The sequence below is a fragment of the Chrysemys picta genome, chromosome 4 (assembly GCF_011386835.1).
Source record: "Chrysemys picta bellii isolate R12L10 chromosome 4, ASM1138683v2, whole genome shotgun sequence".
NCBI lineage: Eukaryota > Metazoa > Chordata > Testudines > Emydidae > Chrysemys > Chrysemys picta.
The window spans coordinates 31488052-31508278 of NC_088794.1; the positions used below are offsets into that span (position 1 = coordinate 31488052).

Consider the following 20227-nt stretch of genomic DNA (forward strand, 5'->3'; position numbering starts at 1 on the left):
CTTATTGGAAACAGTCTTTAAATCTTTTCTAAAATATATTAGTCTTCAAATGGGCAGTATCCCTTTAATGACAATAGTCAAATATGCTTTTCAATTTAAGATTAAGCTTTAAAAAGGGGTTTCAGATTTATTCATGAGATTAAGTGACTCAGAAGTGGCATTTTGACAAGATCTGGCGGGATTTCTTCTGATTCAAGGTTTAAAAATTGAAGGGAAATGAGAGAGAAGAGACCTATATAACGCCACAGATTCATTGTACTTTTAGAGTTAAGGCACTGCATCATTATACCCCCCAAAATTTGCTAACTACTTCTTAATAAAGAATATCACAGTCAGTCACTAGTTAGTTAACAAGAATCAGATTCTAAAGACACTTAAGTAGCTTCACACACAAATGACAAAAGTGACTAATGATTTTTGTATGCCCAACCTGACACTTCTTAAAAAAGCCTAATTTTCAGAGGGTGGATATACTCAGCAATTTCTGAAAATCAGGCCCCTCTAAAAAGTCTGAAATTGGGCACAACCACTAGTCATCTTTTGGTCTGTAGTTTTATATTACTGGTAAATATTATGACTAAGGCTAAGATTTTGTCACTATTATTTTTAGTAAAAGTCAGGGACCGGTCATGGACAATAAACAAAAATTCATGGAAGCCTGTGACCGGTCCCTGACTTTTACTAAAAATAACAGTGGCAAAATGGTACTGACGGGGTGATGTGACCCCAAGCCTGAGCCCTGCTGCAGCGGTGGGGGGTGATCCAGCATCCGCCCCCCACAGCAGCTCAGAGGTGTGGTGGTCCCCTGCCACCCGACAGCTCCAGCTCCGCTGCCCCAGGACTAAGGCAGAAAATGTCACAGAATTCTGGAATTCACGGAATCTGTGACTTCCATGACCTCTGTGACATAATCTTAGCCTTAATTCTGACCTCCCTCCAAAAACATATATATTTGAAATATTTAATTTTGAAGGAAACCAGATATTTAGTATTAAAATATTTTAACAGCATTAAAACACATCTGAGAAATCATCAGATCTGTGGTCTTGATCCCAAGATCTTACCTGTCATATGGGTCCAGTTCATAGGGATCTCCAAACACAGACAGAGAAGCTGCACCAATATCTGCTCTCATAAGGCCAAGTGAGGGTTCTATTGGTTTATATACAGAAGGGATTGAAGCTCCACGTACAGGTCTACCAAGCCCAAGAGTTCTTGCAATACGGGAGCGAGCAGTAACCTCATTTTTCACCTGGACAGGTGAGGAAAAAAAAGTTGTTGACTACTATGCATTGTAAGACAGGCTTCTATCAACATCCAAATTAGCTACAAGAGCAAGGAGGGAAGAGGCGGTGATACCTGGCACTAAAAGCATGTGGCAGTTTACAAAAACATTTTACTTTTGATTTGGGGTGAAGTTTGCAGAGCAAGCACGTTAAGAATGCGCGAGGCCTGCAGGTGTTGGGCATGAGTGTGCTGTGTGTTAGAGGCCCTAACTTCTCTCAGTAGTATACATCTGATATGGTGAGGACTGCATTGTTTACTATTTTTATTTAGTGTATTATAGACAGTATAATGGAACTTGCATAGGTTGATGAGGGTAATTTTACATACGTACTCGGTAAGTTGCACATATTACATTAACTTGAGTGGTCATTTCAATTTCTGAAATACAATACCTTAACACAAGAGTCTGTCATTCAAAAGGGATGCTATCAAACTCCCCATTATCTTAACTACTCTAAAGACTGTGGCAAGGGAAAGTTATAACTGTAGGGAATAACCACCACTTAAAGCAGAGTATGACAAGCTGCAGCACTGCAGTTGTGCCACTGTACTGCTTGCAGTGTAGACATACCCGTAAGTTTGATATCAATGCAAAAATTCCATAGCTTAATCAGTGGGCTTAGAAACAGAGGGTGATGGAGACTCACATTTCAAGTGAGCGTGGACTGGTGTCAAACAAGAGTGGCAGTTCATTGGCAAGAGAGCAGTGTGAAATCTGCAGGGTTCAGTTTATACAGTGAACCGTATGTTTAATTCCAGGGTTTGGCAGCAAGCCACGCAAATATGCTTAGAAGTTAGTTCAAGTAGACTAACTTCCCATTCTCCCATACTGCAGAAGAAGTGAAGAAACTCCTGTTTCCCAGGGATTTCAGTGGAAGAGTTAGGGGAAGAATGTTCAATCCCTAGCACTACTGGTCCAGATCAGAAACATGATGAAGCTCTTCTCATACAGTAATACAGTAGGCACACTAGCACTCTCAACATTAAGTGGTCATGGAATAAGAGGGACTGGTAACTGGTTAAAAGATAGGAAACAAAGGGTAGGAATAAGTTTTCAGAATGGAGAGAGGTAAATAGTGGTGTCCCCCAGGAGTCTGTACTGGGACCAGTCCTATTCAACATATTCATAAATGATCTGGAAAAAGGGGTAAACAGTGAGGTGGCAAAATTTGCAGACGATACAAAACTACTCAAGATAGTTAAGTCCCAGGCAGACTGTGCCAGAGGATGTTGTGAAGGCCAAGACTATAACAGGATTCAAAAAAGAACTAGATAAATTCATGCAGGATAGGTCCATCAATGGCTATTAGCCAGGATGGGCAGGAATGGTGTCCCTAGCCTCTGTTTGCCAGAAGCTGGGAATGGGCGACAGGGGATAGATCATTTGATGATTACCTGTTCATCTCCTCTGGGGCACCTGGCATTGGCCACTGTCAGAAGACAGGATATTGGGCTAGATGGACCTTTGGCCTGACCCAGTATGGCCACTCTTATGTTCTAAATTTACTGAAGACAGTATTGAGTAGTAAATAGATGAAAAAAAAAAGCTTCTCTGTTAAGTAGCATTCTCCTAGGACAGTGGTTCCCAAACTGGGGTTTGAGAACCCCTGGGGGTTCACAAAATGTAACAGGGGGTTCTTGGAAAAAAATTCCCTAATGGTGGACAGAGCTGTCCCTAGGGATCCTGGGCAGCACGGGGCCAGCAGCCTGGAGCCCCTGGACTTCCAAGAGCTAAGAGGATCAAAGCAAGCATGTCTATCACACTGAGGAGATTTAAACTTCAAGACTCCTTATAAGAAATAGAAAGGGAGGTGGATATTTTTTGCTGTTTTTAAAATTAAATAGGCAGCTAGTATTGTTTTTAAAATTATTATGACGAACAAGTTTAAGCTTTGTTGTAATGTGTACGTCGTTTGTCTGGACTGCTCAAGACCTGAATGCTTGTGTAGGAGGAACTTTTTGAGTTGGCTTCTTAAATACCTTCATGCTGTTTCACATCTGATACTCCTTGATGAAACATAGGAGCCTTGTCTTATAACAGGCTTATTCAAAGTGATAGAAGCTATGAAAGTGAGATCTTGGAAGAGTGTTGCCATTTTCATAATGTAATAAAAATACTGTAATGATAAATAAGAACATAAGAATGGCCCTACTGGGTCAGAGCAAGGGTCCATCTAGCCCAGTATCCTGTCTTCCAACAGTGGCCAGTGCCAGGTGCTCCAGAGGGAATGAACAGAACAGGTAATCATCAAGTGATCCATCCCCTTTTGCTCATTCCCAGCTTCTGGCAAACAGAGGCCAGGGACACTTAATAATAAATAGTGTGTAATAAGCATGTCATAAAAACATTTTATATTTCCAAGATCACTGCTTTTATAATTTATACTCAGGTAAACGAGAAAATCCCTGGAAATATTCATTTTTAGGAGGGGGTTCGTGAGACTTGACATGTTAGTGAAAGGGGGTTCACAGGTTGTTAAACTTTGGGAACCACTGTCCTAGGACTATATTATATACATTGTACATAATTCGCCTGTATTCAAGTCATGCTTGCTGCCATTATGACAATGTATTTAGTGTGTGATAGTTCATAGCAGAGTAACAGTGTTACACCAGAGAAATTAAAATAATGGCAGAGATTTTTTATACCAGCATAAACTAACATCTGAACTTACTCGTATCTTCTTCCCCTTTCTCCTCTTTACTCGACGCTTACGTCTCTTGATCCGTGTCCCTGAACTCTTTTTTCCAACAGAAGACTTTGTCTGAGTTCTTTTTTTGCCTGCTTTCTTCTTTCTACCTGAAGAGACAAGCATAGCAAAGTATTTAACTGAAGAGCAGAACTGTGTGTACACACACATACACACACTAACCTGCGAAGTTTCCCTACAGACTACAAACAAGTTTACAAAAGAAAAAGCTGTGATGTGCTGCAAAGGATCCTAAACTGGAATTAAATAGTGCAGTTGGAAGGGTAGGGATATAAAAGCTTGGTTTCAATGTGTCACTGTTTTTTAACTGAATACAAGTTCTCTTTAAAAGCGTTAGAGTGATGTAATCATGCAGTTCCATGGAGGCACGCAAACATATCTGCTGTACTGTTTTCAGTTTGTCTCATACTTTGTTCGCTCAAACTTTTTATTTTGTAGACAAGGAATCCTGGAAGGGTTCTGATCCCCTTACCTGTTTTTCTTTTCTGCCTGGTTGGAGCTCGCGGTGTCAGAGGTCGCTGATATACTGCTGTGCTTAGCCCTGCTGCAACTGCCTCAATTGTTTCATCAAGAAGAGAAGACATCAGATACCGTGGCACATGCTGCATTTCAGAACAAGAAATCACGTAAGTTATACATACCATAAACGAGCAACAAAAGTTTGAGATAGTTTTGTTGCACTTGTTTAAAAAGGGATTTGTGATCCAGAACCAAAGTTCGCTTTTCCCCGACCACCATGAATCAGGCTGTCAACAAGAAATGGTTCACCTTTAAAATTAAGTCACTTGTGTCACCAGCACATGCTGCAACTCAAGTGAAAACTGCCATGGCTTTTTAAATCTACCTCAATGTTTGAAGCCAGGGACATTTTTACTCCAATGCTTTATTCTGGTGAGAGAATCTCATACCCACTGTCACTGTGAAACCTCCCCAAACCCACACAACTGTCCACTGGCTTCTCCCAAAGCAGGACTAATCCATACTGACCAAAAATGAAAGCAAAGTCAAGGCAGTGTGGGGCCCAAGATCTTAGCTTCCTCACTTTTCAGGCTACATTTTCCCCTTAAAAACCCCACAGACATACCAAAGGCGGCAAATCTCAACACCAACATCCTGGAGCTGAGCTTAAGGATAAGAGAGAGACTCCTCTTCAGTGTCACTTCCTCACAATAAGCAGAAACTACTATTTCATGGCTCAAGTCCCTTTTCCCTTGCACAAGAGGTGTGCACCCACCTCCAAGATCCAGCTCCTGAAGATCCTGAGTTGAAGTGCGAAACTCAGGACGGGAAGGATATGTCTACACAGCCTTTTTAAGCCAACTCCCAACCTGGGTTGACAGACGCTGGCTAGTGGGGCTCGCACTAGTGCTCTAAAAATAGCTGTATAGACAGCACTCTGAAGCTGTGACTCGGGCTGGAGCTCAGGCTCTGAAGCCCAGGAAGGGGGTGGGTTGTGTAGACATACCCAAACTTTGATCATCCAGAGGAGAACAGAGAGCTCCCTTGATTGTCCAGTGGTAGCACAACTGTCATTACCTTTTTGTAAAAAGGTAAACAACAACATACTCTAACCCAGTAGTTCTCTCAACCAGGGCCATTGGGGGTACTCAGATGTGTTCCCGGGGTACATCAACTCATCTAGATCAGTGTTTCTTAACATGGGGGTGGCGGAAGAGGTTTAGGGGAGTGGCAAGTGCAGGGCTAGTGTTAGGGGGTGGCAACCACGCCACAGGGAGCTCCATGAAGCTAAGTTACACGCTTCTGCCCCAAGCAGCGGGGCTTCGGCTTCAGAGGTACAGTAGTCTGGAAAGGTTGAGAACTACTGCTCTAACCTAACCAGTTTGGTTAAGTGCTATGGTTTTATGAAAGCCACCTCTACACCACATATTACATTGGGAGTTCAAGGGGAAAAGCAATTTCAAACCACCATAAATGTAGTATAAGAGATATTATCGCACTTCTTTAGAGTAATGCTCACAATGTATCAGCCTATTACATTTTGTATATATTTATATAAAATATATAAACTTACAAAAAATGACTTACCTATAAACTCCTATACATAGCATATAATTTACAGAAAAACTGCTTTAGAAGTGTTTTATGGTTGTAAAGTAAGAAACAAAATGTGAAATTAATATAAACTATAGCTGACAGAAGAAATTTCATCTCAATGTGGTGTTAGCATTGAAGCCCAATGAACACTTTAAATGTCAAACACACCCTACAAAACTTTTTCTTCAAAAGGTATTCATTAGGGCAGAACTGCATTTTAAGCTCTGTGGGTGCCAACCTGTGCCACACACGAACATTTTCTGTTGGGGGGATGGGAGGGGAGAGGAATAGGGGATACCTGAACATTGCAGATTTTAACCATACCAGGTATATCTGGAATAATGCATGAATTACACAGTGAAGTTTCTGCCTCTCCAAATACCAAAGGTATCTGAGAATCTGAAATCAACACCCTTCTGTATGTGCCAAAGGGCACAGCAGAAGAGCTTATCTTAGCTATTGGATTTTTACTTGTGCTCTCGGGTCAAATCTAAGTGTCAACTAGAGTAAGAGAGGTGTGCTTTTTTTTTAAAAATGAAGCGAGCAATAATACCTTTCTAGGGAAAGTTTGTAATCATCTCTGCAGATTGGAGAAGTGGAGCTCGGAATGGTTTCTTGAACAGGAAGTACTTGGCACCCAGTCTTGCACTACTATGCAACGATTAAGTCCCCGTGCACCACCTCTCTCATCTGCAGGGAGACAGCTACACACTGTATTTATAAAACAACAGGTATGGAGAGACAGTAATAAAGCACTAGCAGTTACCCTGCAAAACCTTTGATTTCAAGACACTTTTCTAGTGTAACTGTATTAAGCAGTTAGCATCTAAAGTGAGAAAAGGAACAACATCTACCAACTGCTTTCACCTATATTTTTCAAAAGTGCATCCAACAATTTGTGGGATTTTTACTGTGTTATTGATCCTTTTTAAATTTGGGGGGCTGAATATTGGGAGTGAGGAGTTGGGTTCAACGTACCATCTGAAGTGACCTACCTCCAAAAAAGAGACTAACAAATTTAAGGCTTATTAGGGCTCTTTGGGGAAGTCCTAAAATCATTTAACTTAAGAAGGACCCAATGCATGCTGGAACCTTGTTTGTACTTTGTTTTGATGACTTGTTGCTATATTTCAGATTGCTTTGAGTTTGTTCAAGATCTGTTTTTAAATAGGATTGTTTGGATTAGATGCACTACTGGAAAACTTTGAAAGGACAGTGATTAACAGTCTGATATACTTCTCAGCCCACGGGAAACCGAGACACAGAATCTTAGACTGAGTAACTTAGAAGGGAAAGTCTTGGTCTTTCGTTCTGCTTTTGTCATTTTGTTGCTTCTTTAGGTCTCTACTTTGTTTTTATTTATTTTTTGTTCCTAATTATAGGTATCAAGGCTATTGAGCATCAGGCCATGGCTTTTCTCAGGTTTCATCTAGATTTTGTTTTACCAACTTGTTTGATTGCCAACTTTAACCATTGGGGGGATGGGAGGGTGGGAAGAGAAGCATCATCCAACAGGGACCTCACCTCTGATCCAGTTTTTTTTTTTCCAAACCAGACCTCAGGATGATTAGACACTTTGCGCATCACTTAAACTGACACCAACCTCAAACTGACAATCACCACCCACTCACCCGCCACTGGACTATGAAAACAAACCTGTTCTTTTTCTTCTTCTTCCTTCTACTGTCTTCTCTCTTATCTATGTTTGACTGTCTCTGTAGAATTTGACTTGACAAAACTTGCAGCTTTGCAAGTATGTAGAGAATGTTTTGGTTGCAACTTCGATATTTTTAACAACTGAAACACAGATGGTTTTGCAACTTGCCAGTTTTCCTGTACTTCCAGCAAACAAAAGGGAAGGGATAACTTCATATAGCATTACTGAAAAATTAAGTGTCTGAAACCATTAAAAAGAACCCCAAGATATACCACTAGTCATGGATACAACTTCTGAACAGTCTATAAGCCATGACAGGTTGGGGCATGAATTAAGAGTTTTCAGGTTTATGCAAGTGAAGCCCTAACAGCATTAGCTTAAAGCATATACAAGAGCGTCCTGGGTTTTCAATGAACTTCAGTAGCTCTCATCTGGAGGACCCTAGTTATTCCAATCATGACCATGGAAGAAAAAGCTAACAGTTTTGTACAACTGTGGGAGCACTTTGCACTGTGGACTAATATCCTCTGGGGATTCAGGATGGTAAATTCAATTCCACTTGTGACTCAAGTATTAAAATGCAGGTCTCCAGAGAGATATGCAAATTAGTGCACTTTTCAAATCAATTTTGCATCTATACAATTTGCTCACACATTGCACAACTGGTTGTGTAATAACTCCCAATTTACCAGAATGCAATCATTTAATCCTGGACAATCAGAATTTAATTGCAATTCAAGCCTGCTGAGCTAGTAATGAGTGGGCTTGTTTTAACTCTCTTAAGAGCGTCTTTCAGAGACTTGATTTAAAATTTTAAGTTCATATTTCTAAGTTAACTGTACACTTCCCAATACCTGAATTTGCTGTGCAGTTGTTATTCGGTTTCTGTTCACTGTTGCCCTAACTCGTTCGCTCTGCCGAGTCCTGGCTATTGCTCGAGTTCGGACATTAAGACGTAGCCTACTAGTGGTAGGGGTGACATCAGCTATGAGGGCAGCAACCTCTTCTTCACTCACATGATCTGTCTCTGAAAAGGAAAAAGCCCTCTGGGTCACTTGTCAGTATATATTCCTTCAAGAGTTGAAAGTTTTACTATAGAATCTAAATCAAGATACTCATTCTGTTTTCTGCACCAGACATACACACACACACACCCTACATCACAGCAAACTGACCCTTTGGCAAGGAAGGCAGCACAAAAATATCCAGAGCCAGATAATGTCACTCCTTCAGCTAGCTAGATGATTTGCTGGGGGCATTGAGAAGAGTTGCTTCTACCCTGTCGTTCCCAGCCAGGCTAGGGCTGGCAATAGACCCACTTCCAAGTCAACACACTGTAGCTTACGATCCCTGAATAAAATCTTAATATACAAACACTGCTTTCCTAGTCAATGAGCCCAAAAGAGGCTGCCCACCAAAACAATCGGGGGGGGGGGGAAGGTGTCGAATCTGGGGCCTAAACAACTGAACAGCATCTCTTTAAAGAACAGCTGTTTTCCATGATCCGAGTCAGGGTAAAAAGTGTGATTTGATCAAAATACTTACCAGCAGCAGCAACAGCAGCATTAGCTGGTGCACATGCTGGACAGAACCATTCATCCACAGGTACCTCACTCAGAGGTGGATTAAGGCATTCCATGTGGTATCTAATACAAGAGCAACACACAATGAGATTCTTATCAACACTGAAAGAAAAAAAGCTTCTTTTTTTTTAAATTCCATCCAAGGTAGTCATCTCATACGCAAACAGATATCTAATAATTCTTTAAGAACCACTGCCCTAAACTGCGGTCTATGGAGCTGCTTCTATTAGTTTCCAAGCAATAATGCTTCCTGATACTTATACAAGTGTCATGGATTCTTGCAGGATTTCTAGAAGTTCCTTTAACCACTTAAAGCTCCAAGCCTCAGAAAATTCTGCACCCCCGATGGTTGCTTCGTGTTTTGTTGGGTGTTTGTTGTGACTGGGATCAAATTCACAGAAAGAGATAGCAAATACAGAGCAGGAAAAAAATCTTCAAAGTGCTCTGGAGAAATTAAAAGCAGTGGAAAGGGTAAAACAGACGTTAGCGTGAAATAATGCTGGTTTCCAAGGATTAAAAAAAGTGGTACTGTTGAAATCTTTACTTTGCCATACATCACAGACTGGATCTGCTTCTTAGATCGTGTAGTTTTGAATACAAGCCCCATATATCAAATATAATCCAGGCATCACTCAGACGACTAATGTCTGCTGAAGTTTTCCACAATACCATAACCTTGTATAACTGCCCAGGCTAGGAGCTTCACATGCTCTCAAAGGTTCACCCATATATAAGGGGCCCAAGTTTGCAGTCCTCCACATAACATTATACAGAGGTGCATATGTCCAGTTCAATTTTTTACAAAAAATGGGATAATGCTCGTTCCATAATAAATATTTTAAAATGTTATTTGTCTAGTGATTTGAATTACTAGATCAAATTGTCTCACCAACTGTAGTCAACAGAAGCTGTATCATCAAGCTTTTTAGGATTATGCAATTCTGTTCCTTTTATTGATTCTATTCCATTTTCAACACCGTCAATACAAGAGAGCATAGCATTAGCTAAAGTCAGGATTGTCAGTAAAGTGTTTAATCCTTTGAAGCAGCTTCTACTCAAACTACATGGCTACAAGACATAATCAGTTTTAAATGGATTTTCTCCAGTGAATTACCCAACCTAAAAAGCTAAATGCTTGGACTGAGTTCCATGCCTCAGGTTAAACATTGTATTAGTGGCTCTTTCCAGCACAGATTTAAGCCAATATCAATTATCATATTAGTATGTTTCTATAATTGATGCTTTTTGCCACAAAGGAAAGCCCTCATGCAATTCCTACACATGCAGAAAATCTGGACCTGTTTTCCTGGAGCATGTGACACTTTCTCCATTAAAAGAGAAGGATGACCCTATATATGTGGTTACAAGCTATAAAGGGTGAACGATGAACAAAAATGGGAAATATAATTATTGTTCCTGTTTCAGATCACTGAGACACAGGTAATCTTAGAAGTTAGGAGACTTAAAATTTGAAGAAAATAATCCTAGGTTTCTTTAGGACTTATCCTAGCCACAGAGTCCTACAAGAGAGCTAGAAGAGATGAAAAGCACTTTCTGAGAACAAAGCACTGAGAAAGTTGTAGTTTTGCAAAGAACAGATATTTCTAGGAGAGAAACTTATTTTTATTGGACCAATTTCCATTGGTGAGTTGTCTCTCTAATACCCTGGGACCAACATGGCCACAACAACACTGATTAGCTGAAACTGTCACTTAAAAAAAAATCAGAACACAGAAAGTGAGGACAGACTTGCACAAGTAAGAACTTGAGTTAAGTTAAGAGTTCTACTTATCAAATCTTATTTTGTTAGGAGTTCTTTAGTTTATAAATATTTCCTATATTTGTTCAGTGTTTCAGCAATATGCCTGACCTTACAGTTTCTACCTCCCAATACCAACCATGAATGAATGTTTAAATTCCCTTGGGACTATAGATTGTGAAGGCACAAACAAAGCTATACTTACTGATATCCATTCAATTTGTTAAAATTTCAATGAACAGTTTTGCAAGGTTGATATAAATGGTGTAACAGCTTTAAATCCTTGCATGAGACTTTAGCCACAAGCTATATTTAAGTACCTTGATGCAGCTGTCTGTATTCAAATATTTAAAATAAGAGTGTTTTTTAAATTGCCTTAAAGATACTACCCTTTGCTTATTCTAATTAAGGAAAAACAAGAAGAGAGCGAGGAGAAAGGTAAATAGACCCTTTTCCTCTCCCACGATAATAATCACCTTGTTATGAATGGTAGCCCACAAAGATTCAGTGTACTGAAAAACAGCTGTGAATTATAACCACTTCACTCCCTCAGAGGGAGACCTTTGTGACCGCAAACAAACTAACTCAGGCCGTCAACCCTTCTTACCCTGCATCACAGCCATCACACAGCAGCAGGCGGTCTTCTCTGTCACTTCTGCCACACACCTCACAAAAGGTTGGATCATCCTCCCCGCTATCACCATCCTGAGGTTTTGTATTCTCAACAGGAATCTAAACAAGAGAGTTTCACATTTTAAGTAGAAGCTTCTATTCTTTTTATCCACCCTGTTACATCAGCAACAATAGTAGTTCACTGCTACAGTGACCGCCTGTTCTACCCTAACAGAACCTCCATTTTATTAAAAGTATCTAGAACATGATCATTTATGAGGTAAGTGCTACAACTTCCATCATCCATCTTCCTTATTTGTAGTAGGTTTGACTGGATATCATCAGCAATAGAAAACTGCCATTTAAATCAATAACTTAGGTCAAAATTCTGAATAAGACGGAGATGAGAAAGGCCCAAGAGATGTATAACTAAGAAAATTTCAGATTTAGATGCTTCTGACTTCCTTGACATTAGTGGGATGCCACAAAGAAACACCCCTAGTAGTTATGAAAGTAGCACTATGAGTTGATTATTTCAAATTAACTTAACAGAAACAGATATGATTAAAATAAATAGGAAACATGGTAGTAACAAAGTAGAAATACATAAACTATCTTATGATAAGATGCCACCAGATCCCCAGAATTCTAAGAGAGGTTGTGTCTTCAAGACAGACAGTATGCTGATTAACATGTTAAAGAAAAATGGACAATGCTAACTCATCAAGACCACAGATTATTAGAAGTTATCAATACATTGAAGCTCTGATGCTAGGAATTGAGACTCCAATATCTGATCCGTCATCTCCTTTTGAACATCTATTTACCAGTACAAAACAGTGCTAATGAGAAGATGCCTTATCTCTCCACATACATTTAACCAGGGTTTATTCCTATTTATATTACAGCAACATGCACACAGTTCTAGGCACTTTCTACTTAGACAAAGATGGTCTCTGCCCAAAAGAGTTTACAATTTAATTCCTATTTTGAAAAATAGGTAGTTATGAAAGTTAAACATACTATATTCCCATTCCTTCTGACTTAAATAAGGCACCACACTTTGTGATGTACCATGAGTAGTATAGATATAGATAGATTTTAAAAAGCTAAAAACAAACTTTCCTGAAAAAGTGATCAAATTAGGATAGAGGTAATCCGTATAATAACTGAATATTAAATAAATTGTATGAGAGAAACAAATCTCTGGATAAGTATTTTCTGGTTACATTGACTTTAGTTTTTTGAAGGTTAGTAGACGGCCTACCTTTTTTAAGATTCCACCACCGAATCGCACCCGAATGCAAATATATTTAAAGAGGATTCGATCCACTGGACAGGAATTGGCATTCTAGAAGGAAAAACAACAAAATTTAGTACCTGTCCCATCAGCAAGGGTCATAAGCAGAGTTCTCAACTCAAATCAGTTTTAAAAGGGCTGTTTTCAATTACCAAGAGTCTGTGGAGCAGAAGCACTTTGTCATCTTGCCATCATTGCTCTCGATTAAATCTCAAGAAATCTCAAGAATCTTAGGAAAATGGATTTGAATATTCCAACTACTTGCTGATTTCCTTACCACAACTCAATAGATCTTTACTAAGATATTACTGCAGGCTGATCAGAAGACAGACAGGTGTGAAAGCTTAACACACTATCTTGGATAAAAGAACAAGAACAGAGAAAAAGGACGTACTTTAGACCACTCCACTATACAGTCCAAGCAGAAGTAATGGGCACAGCTCTCAGGAGTTCCAACAGCCTGATTCCTAAAGGTGTTGAGGCAGATGGGGCAGTTTTCAGCATCATCATCAGAAGAAATGTCCCCTCCATTTGTCTGTAGCGTTGTTTTCGGAGAAACGGTTGTTTCCCCAACAGCAGATTCCATTTCTTCCTCTTCAGCATAGTCATCATCTTCCTCCTCATCTTCAGAATCTTGAGAATCAGAAAAAAAATAGCTTTAATGTACTGCAGGGTTGCAGCATGGGAAAATACTAAACCAGAAAGAATCCTGATCGAGCGGATGCTTTTGGGAGGGAAGGGTAAGCACAATCCTTTTATCACAAGCTACCTTGATTTTTCTCCCTCTTTTTCCCCTCCACTTTATTAAACACTAGATATTCCTTTAAAAAAAAAAAAAAACAAGGATGCTCTTTAAATCTGTTGGTAATCAGAGTTGTGATTAGTCTGGCAGAAGATTAAAAGGAGAGACAACAAAATAAGAAGTATATCTCTGGTGGTGGTGAAATAGTATAAATCAGGTTGGTGCCATTTCTGCATAATTTTCAAAACAAGTATTCATTCACTTTTTCATAGGAGCTGTAGAGGGTATAGAGCACAGCCAGATATTCCCAATCATTCCAGAATAGGAGCAAGATTTTTCTGAAGCGACTAGTGATTTTGGGTGTCCCACCAGAGACATTAAAGTCTCGTTAAAGTGCAGAGCCACTCACCCTCCCAAAAAAAAAAAAAAAAAAAAAAGCATGGGGTCTGTGACAGTGCACCCCATAAGGCTTTATGGGGAGGGGGTGCTTATAAATGTATGACATAACTGGAATATGTTTTGTGCTGCCTGTGCCAGGTAACATATCTCTGTAAAGGTTATGGTCTACTATATCTATTCATCCTATTTGTACACATTATATATATATATATATATATATATATCATTTTCTACTTGAGGTTAAGAATATGGACTGTATGCTTGCTTGGTTTCTAAGTAAGCTTTGGGAGGCATTTGGTCAGCTTCTTTAGGAAGGAATTCGCCAGGTTAAGTACCTGATCAGGAAACACTTGGAGAACAATGCATCTTGGAATGCTCCAATCCACATGAGAAGTCTTCCTGGAGACATGCAAGATACCATGTGGACAATGGCGTCGGCCTGTAAAGACTGAGTCATGCAGGGACATGTGACTTGCCCAGGTGACTCCAAAACTCCATCTTGGAGCTGGACTTTGCATAGGAGGGAGGAAGGGGGTCCCCACCCACAAGAGGCTATTTAAACCCGTGGGAGACCCCTCCATTTTGTCTTCAGCTGGCTAAAGAAGGAGCCTCTCCACCCCCCCAGGATACTTGAAGGAGACTGAAACAAAAGACAGTAACTACAGGGGGTGTGAGTGATTGCTGGACCCAGGCTAAAAGGAGATTAGCCTGTAAAAGGGAGCACTCTGGAACTGGTGAGGAAATTATCTGTATTCAGTTTGATTAGGCATACATTTGCGCATTTTATTTTATTTTGCTTGGTGACTTTCTTCTGTCTGTTACTACTTGAAACCACTTAAATCCTACTGTCTGTATTTAATAAAATCACTTTTTATTTAGTAATTTACTCAGAGTACGTATTAATACCTGGGGGAGCAAACAACTGTGCATATCTCTCTATCAGTGTTATAGAGGGCGAACAATTTAAGAGTAAAACTGATTTATCTGGGTTTAGACCCCATTGGGAGTTGGGCATCTGAGTGCTAAAGACAAGCACACTTCTGTGAGCTGTTTTCAGGTAAACCTGCAGCTTTGGGGCAAGTTATTCAGACCCTGGGTCTGTGTTGGAGCCGACGGGTGTGTCTGGCTCAGCAAGACAGGGTGCTGGAGTCCTGAGCTGGCAGGGAAAACAGAAGCAGGGGTAGTCTTTGCACATCGGGTGGCAGCTCCCAAGGGGGTTTCTATGATCCAACCCGTCACAGGGTCTTCACCCTCCATAACATCATTTTGCCAACAAGGAAATTACATTTGAATAGAAATTAAAAATGAATTGGGGAAAAAACACAACACTTTTGAATAATTAGCAGGTGCTAATACTACAGTATTACTAACATACTATGGTGATAAGTGTCATAGAATATTTAATAAATAAAAAACATCTATTTATATGGCATGTGTAAGAGTGTCTCAAGTCCATTTCTTATCAAGATGCAGTTGAAGGAAGGGAAACAGTCACTAAATTCTACTTTATCATCTTAAAATATGAGCATTTTAGCCAAACACAAGGACCAAAAATGTTTAGACTCCTCTTTTAAAGAATCATGAAAATAGTTATAAACATCGGATTTACATTTTGTTGCTACTTTTTGGAAGGAAAGCTATAACCCCAGTTTCTTTCTTCCAGCCATCAAAAACATTTGAAGCAAACAAACACACACAAACATGTTTAACAGACTCACCTTCTAAATCTTCATCTTCACCTTCTTCCTCATCCTCCTCACCCCCATCTTCATCAGTGCCATCTTCTTCCTCACTTCCTGTATCGTCTTCTGAATCCCCACTATTTCCATCGTTGCTTTCTTTTAAAATGACAAAAGGGAAAACACTAATTGCATCTACTTTGCACATGACCCTTCAATAAGCATATACTGCAAATAAAAAGTATGTGGGATAGCCAAGCACGTATCAGAAATCCTGTTGCGGGCAAATCCATATAGAAGCTGAAATAACAGATTTCCAAGGTGCTTTTTGCAGCACTTTTTTGAGTACCATTTATTATCAAGCTGTGATGGCACTGTTCAGCGTTTAATTAGCTAGTAGTGTAAAGAAGCCAACAGCAGGAGGCACAGAACTTATGAGATGGCACAAAGATTTAAGTCTTTTCTCCCTCATAACAGATATTTATCTATAAATACTACTTATTTGGATAGGCAAACACTGTTTAAAACCTAAAACAGGAAGTATACAAGTACAGAGAGTGGTTTGAGATACCTGCTTCACTTAGGAGCACTAAATTTGATCTTTTGCCTTTGCCTAGTGCAGCATTCTTGTTTATCAGTTCGTCCTGACTGTCATCATCCATTGCAGGGCATTGGGAATCAGCTCCCTGAAAAAAAAAAAAGATTCAAGTAAAACACAAGTTCCAAAAAGTTTGACAGCTCACTGTTTGAATAAGCATAATAATTTTTTTGCTCAGCACACAATGAGAAACAGTGAATCTAGAGAGGTATATACATTGTAGACGATGTTTGATAAAATGCATATCATGCTTGAGTGATTTGCATTTTGGCTTTTTCACTTAAAATGTGTAACTTGTTCCAATTTTCAGAGAGACACATTATGGGTCAGAAGAATGTAAAATTTGTTCCCAAATTTGTAGTTAAATTTTTCAATCCTGCACCTGACATCCCTCTTGCTGAGAAGTGGCATTTCTGACAGCACCATAGGATCCCAATATAAGACTAATATTAAAGCAAAATATTGAACACTTCAATTGTTACTCCTTAAAAACAATTTTTCTTTGTTTACTTATCACTTATGTAAGCTGGAAATTGGCTTTACACTGGGCTCCCAAACTAGTAACTTACTTAAAGTGGCCACGCCCACTAGACTCAAGGATACAAAATGTAATTAGAAACTTTGTTTTCCAATTCATTTCAGATGATCCCCAGAGAACCATATTTTGTCAAGTAAAGTTTTAGAATGTTGTGATGAGCTAAATAGATGCAGCTTTTTCTCAAGTTTGGTTTACACTTACAATTCAAAATTTCTTCGTTTGGACCAGCGAGAACAAAAACAGTGAAAAGAGAGTATCCCATGTTATATCCAAGAGCCACATCTGTAAAGGATTTTTTGCTTCCTTGGTTGTTAAAAGTTCGGAGTGGCAAGAAGTCAATTTGCGAATGTCAAGGACACTGAGTGGACCATTTATAGAGGAAGTTACAGATATCAGAGTCTACAGCTCACTGTATCCTTTGAAGGGAACCCAATCCTTGTACACGAGTACATAAATTCCAATTCTCAGCAGCATTCAAGGACTAATTGAAAAGAATCTATTAAAGTACCAAAGCACAATCTCAATATTTGTTCCAAATCAAAAAACCAGGCAAAAGAACATTGTGTTTCAGATAGTCTAAATAAGTCTTTTCCTTGCACAGCTCCATAATGAGGTGTAACAAACAAACAAAACAAAAAAATCACAGATCCCATGACCAATCTTTCAAAGAAACAAGGAGACATGGTTTAGTGCACATTAATGTAACTAAAATTAATTGTTGTGGGTCAGTAGAGGCTGGTAATAAACTGACAAACGCTGAGTGATGTGCCATGATCCAAATCCATAATTAATGACAATCAAGCCATTGCTTTTACTCCACATGCTACTAATACAAACTAAGAAACAAAGATTACTGTGCAATTAAATATGTTAATCTCTGGCTTGCTTACAGAAATCTTGTTTAAAAAGACATGTGTTTTATGTCAGGATTCCTAGAGGCTTTCTTCAGAGAAGGGATATAGACATTCTCTTATGAATGTGATAATGAGGTTCTAATTAGTTGCCTCATTCTCCCTTCCTTCCACCTTCACACTGCATATAATAGATCTAAAATAAGCTCTGAAACATCATAGCACTGTATGTTTTATGCAAATGCTCATGATGTGCCCTGAATTACACATCTTCACTCAGGCCTTGGCTACACTGGCGCTGTACAGCGCTGCAACTTGCTGCTCTCAGGGGTGTGAAAACACACACACACCCCGCGCGAGCGCAGCGCTGTAAAGCGCCAGTGTAATCAGCGCCTGCAGCGCTGCACGCTCACTCGCAGCGCTGCAAGCTATTCCCCTCAGAGAAGTGGAGCTCTCGCAGCGCTGGCGGCGCGACTACACTCGGCAGCGCTGTGAATCCCCAAGTGTAGCCAAGGCCTCAGTCATTTCCTTTTGAAGCCATGTAGCATAACCCTGCACTAAATTAACTGCCTTAAAAATGCAGGTTTCACTAACCCATAAGACTAAACTGTAAAAGCACTCTTTAATGTTAAGTGAAAAAAGCAAAAAGTGTATCCTCAGTCAAAAGTTCCATTGACTTCAATGGGAATCTATCCTGGGTACAGGGTTAAGCTTCTAGCTGACTTAGTAACAGGAGTGATTAAAAAACATTTACATTTGATGAAGACTGAATCACTTTCAGCTAAAGTCAATCACAATGTGATGTAACTGAAAGGATAAGAAGCACCTTAAATCTGCTAGTTTCCATTATCAGTTTTTCAAGTTTCAGCAGTGCATATTTATGTATTTAAAATGAGTCAACTCCATTATATAAAATATAATTAAATGCTACACTAGTTGCACTAACTATACAACCATAATATTGTGGTAAAGTTGGAAAATTCCAAAGCCAAGTTTCTTAGAGCAACTTTAGTCAGGCTACATTGCTGAGGTGATTAAATTTTTTAGAAATTCTTATTAAATTTATATAGCCCAACTTGGTATTTAGTTAATATTTCTATTATTGTTACATGTATCATCACAAAATACACAGGACCAGCAATGTGACCAAGTTCACATCACTGTAAGAACCTTAATATTTGTACTTCCTGACCTTTTATTTTAATTTTCCATCTTAATGTTGCACCAACATAGATTGGGTGTATTTTCCTCTGTCTGTTGACTGTTATCATCCACATTCACCCTTTTACACAATTTCCAAACTATCAGAGGTCCAAAATTTTAAGAAAAAGTGAAAGTTACGGAATCCATATCTAAAATTCAGCTTTATCATGAAGTTCACCTTCTCTCCTTTCCCCACTCTCTTTACAGCATGAGCTTCCATCCTTTCATTACACTAATTTAATCTATTTCCCCAAGTTAAAGTATCCTCACACCTTTGTGTCAACTGTCCGAAATGGGCCATCTTGATCATCACTTCAAAAGTTTTTCTCCCCTGCTGACAATAGCTTCTCCTAATTAATTAGCCTCTTACAGTTGGCATGCCTACTTCCACCTTTTCATGTTCTCTGTATGTATAATATCTTCTTACTGTATGTTCCATTCTATGCATCCGATGAAGTAGGCTGTAGCCCACAAAAGCTTATGCTCAAATAAATTTGTTAGTCGCTAAGGTGCCACAAGTACTCCTGTTCTTTTTGCATCTTTTCTCTGTCCCACGGCTTACAAATGAACTTGAATATCCTCATGAAGCTTTTACAATATATATATCAGACAAGAAGTGAACTGGAAGAGTAAGAATCAGACATTTAGTGATAGTTCTAAGGAATGGTCAAGTAGATGTCTTCATGATTTCAAATGTACATGTATTCATTCATTCTGTTGCTTTGGAATGACATAACCACTAGTACTATCTAATTTGTATAATATTTTTGCTCTTCTTCTCCAATGAAAGGTATCCATGAAGTACAAATGCAGCACAAATTAGCCACTGTTACTCCAAAAACCTAGCTGATATAACTGATGACAGTTATGACCAAGGCCCCGTTCTGCATTTGCCACATACAGTACTCAGAACACTCAATTAAGTTAATGGGAAGTTTGCATTCATAAAGAACACAAAAATCAAGCCCCACAAAAGAAAACTTCACATAGGCGTTTGCTCCATGAGAAATTTGGGATAGAGAAGGGGGAAGACACAGCCTTTGCAAATAGAAGGTGACAAACTGAAGCTAAAATAGATTCTAGTTTCTAAAAAAAGCAAACAACGGAGTTCACAAAAAACAAAATCATACTCGACAGTTGCCCTTTAACAGAAAAACTGATGACGACTCAATGCCTTTAAGAAGCAGTATATTCTCAATGGCTCAAGCCCATTGTTTCTGGAATTCAGTCCCACTGAGCCTGAGACGAGCCAC

General features: G+C 39.3%; 1 protein-coding gene across 2 annotated transcripts in view; it reads right to left on the minus strand.

Annotated features, from left to right (window-relative positions):
- Positions 1-20227, minus strand: part of PHRF1 (PHD and ring finger domains 1) — a 42466-nt gene that overhangs the window by 17308 nt on the left and 4931 nt on the right. Inside the window, exons 2-11 of one of the 2 annotated variants that reach the window (XM_024111427.3) lie at positions 16356-16470; positions 15824-15943; positions 13359-13597; positions 12932-13015; positions 11660-11784; positions 9256-9356; positions 8565-8737; positions 4471-4600; positions 3963-4087; positions 1065-1252 (exon numbers count right to left, since the gene is read on the minus strand). In XM_024111427.3, the coding sequence (XP_023967195.2) occupies positions 1065-1252; positions 3963-4087; positions 4471-4600; positions 8565-8737; positions 9256-9356; positions 11660-11784; positions 12932-13015; positions 13359-13597; positions 15824-15943; positions 16356-16446 (1376 nt within the window). In that variant the 5' untranslated portion in view covers positions 16447-16470. Of the gene's footprint in view, positions 1-1064; positions 1253-3962; positions 4088-4470; positions 4601-6606; positions 7288-8564; positions 8738-9255; positions 9357-11659; positions 11785-12931; positions 13016-13358; positions 13598-15823; positions 15944-16355; positions 16471-20227 lie in introns of those variants that run through there. The other variant, XM_042862141.2, reaches the window with a different exon arrangement.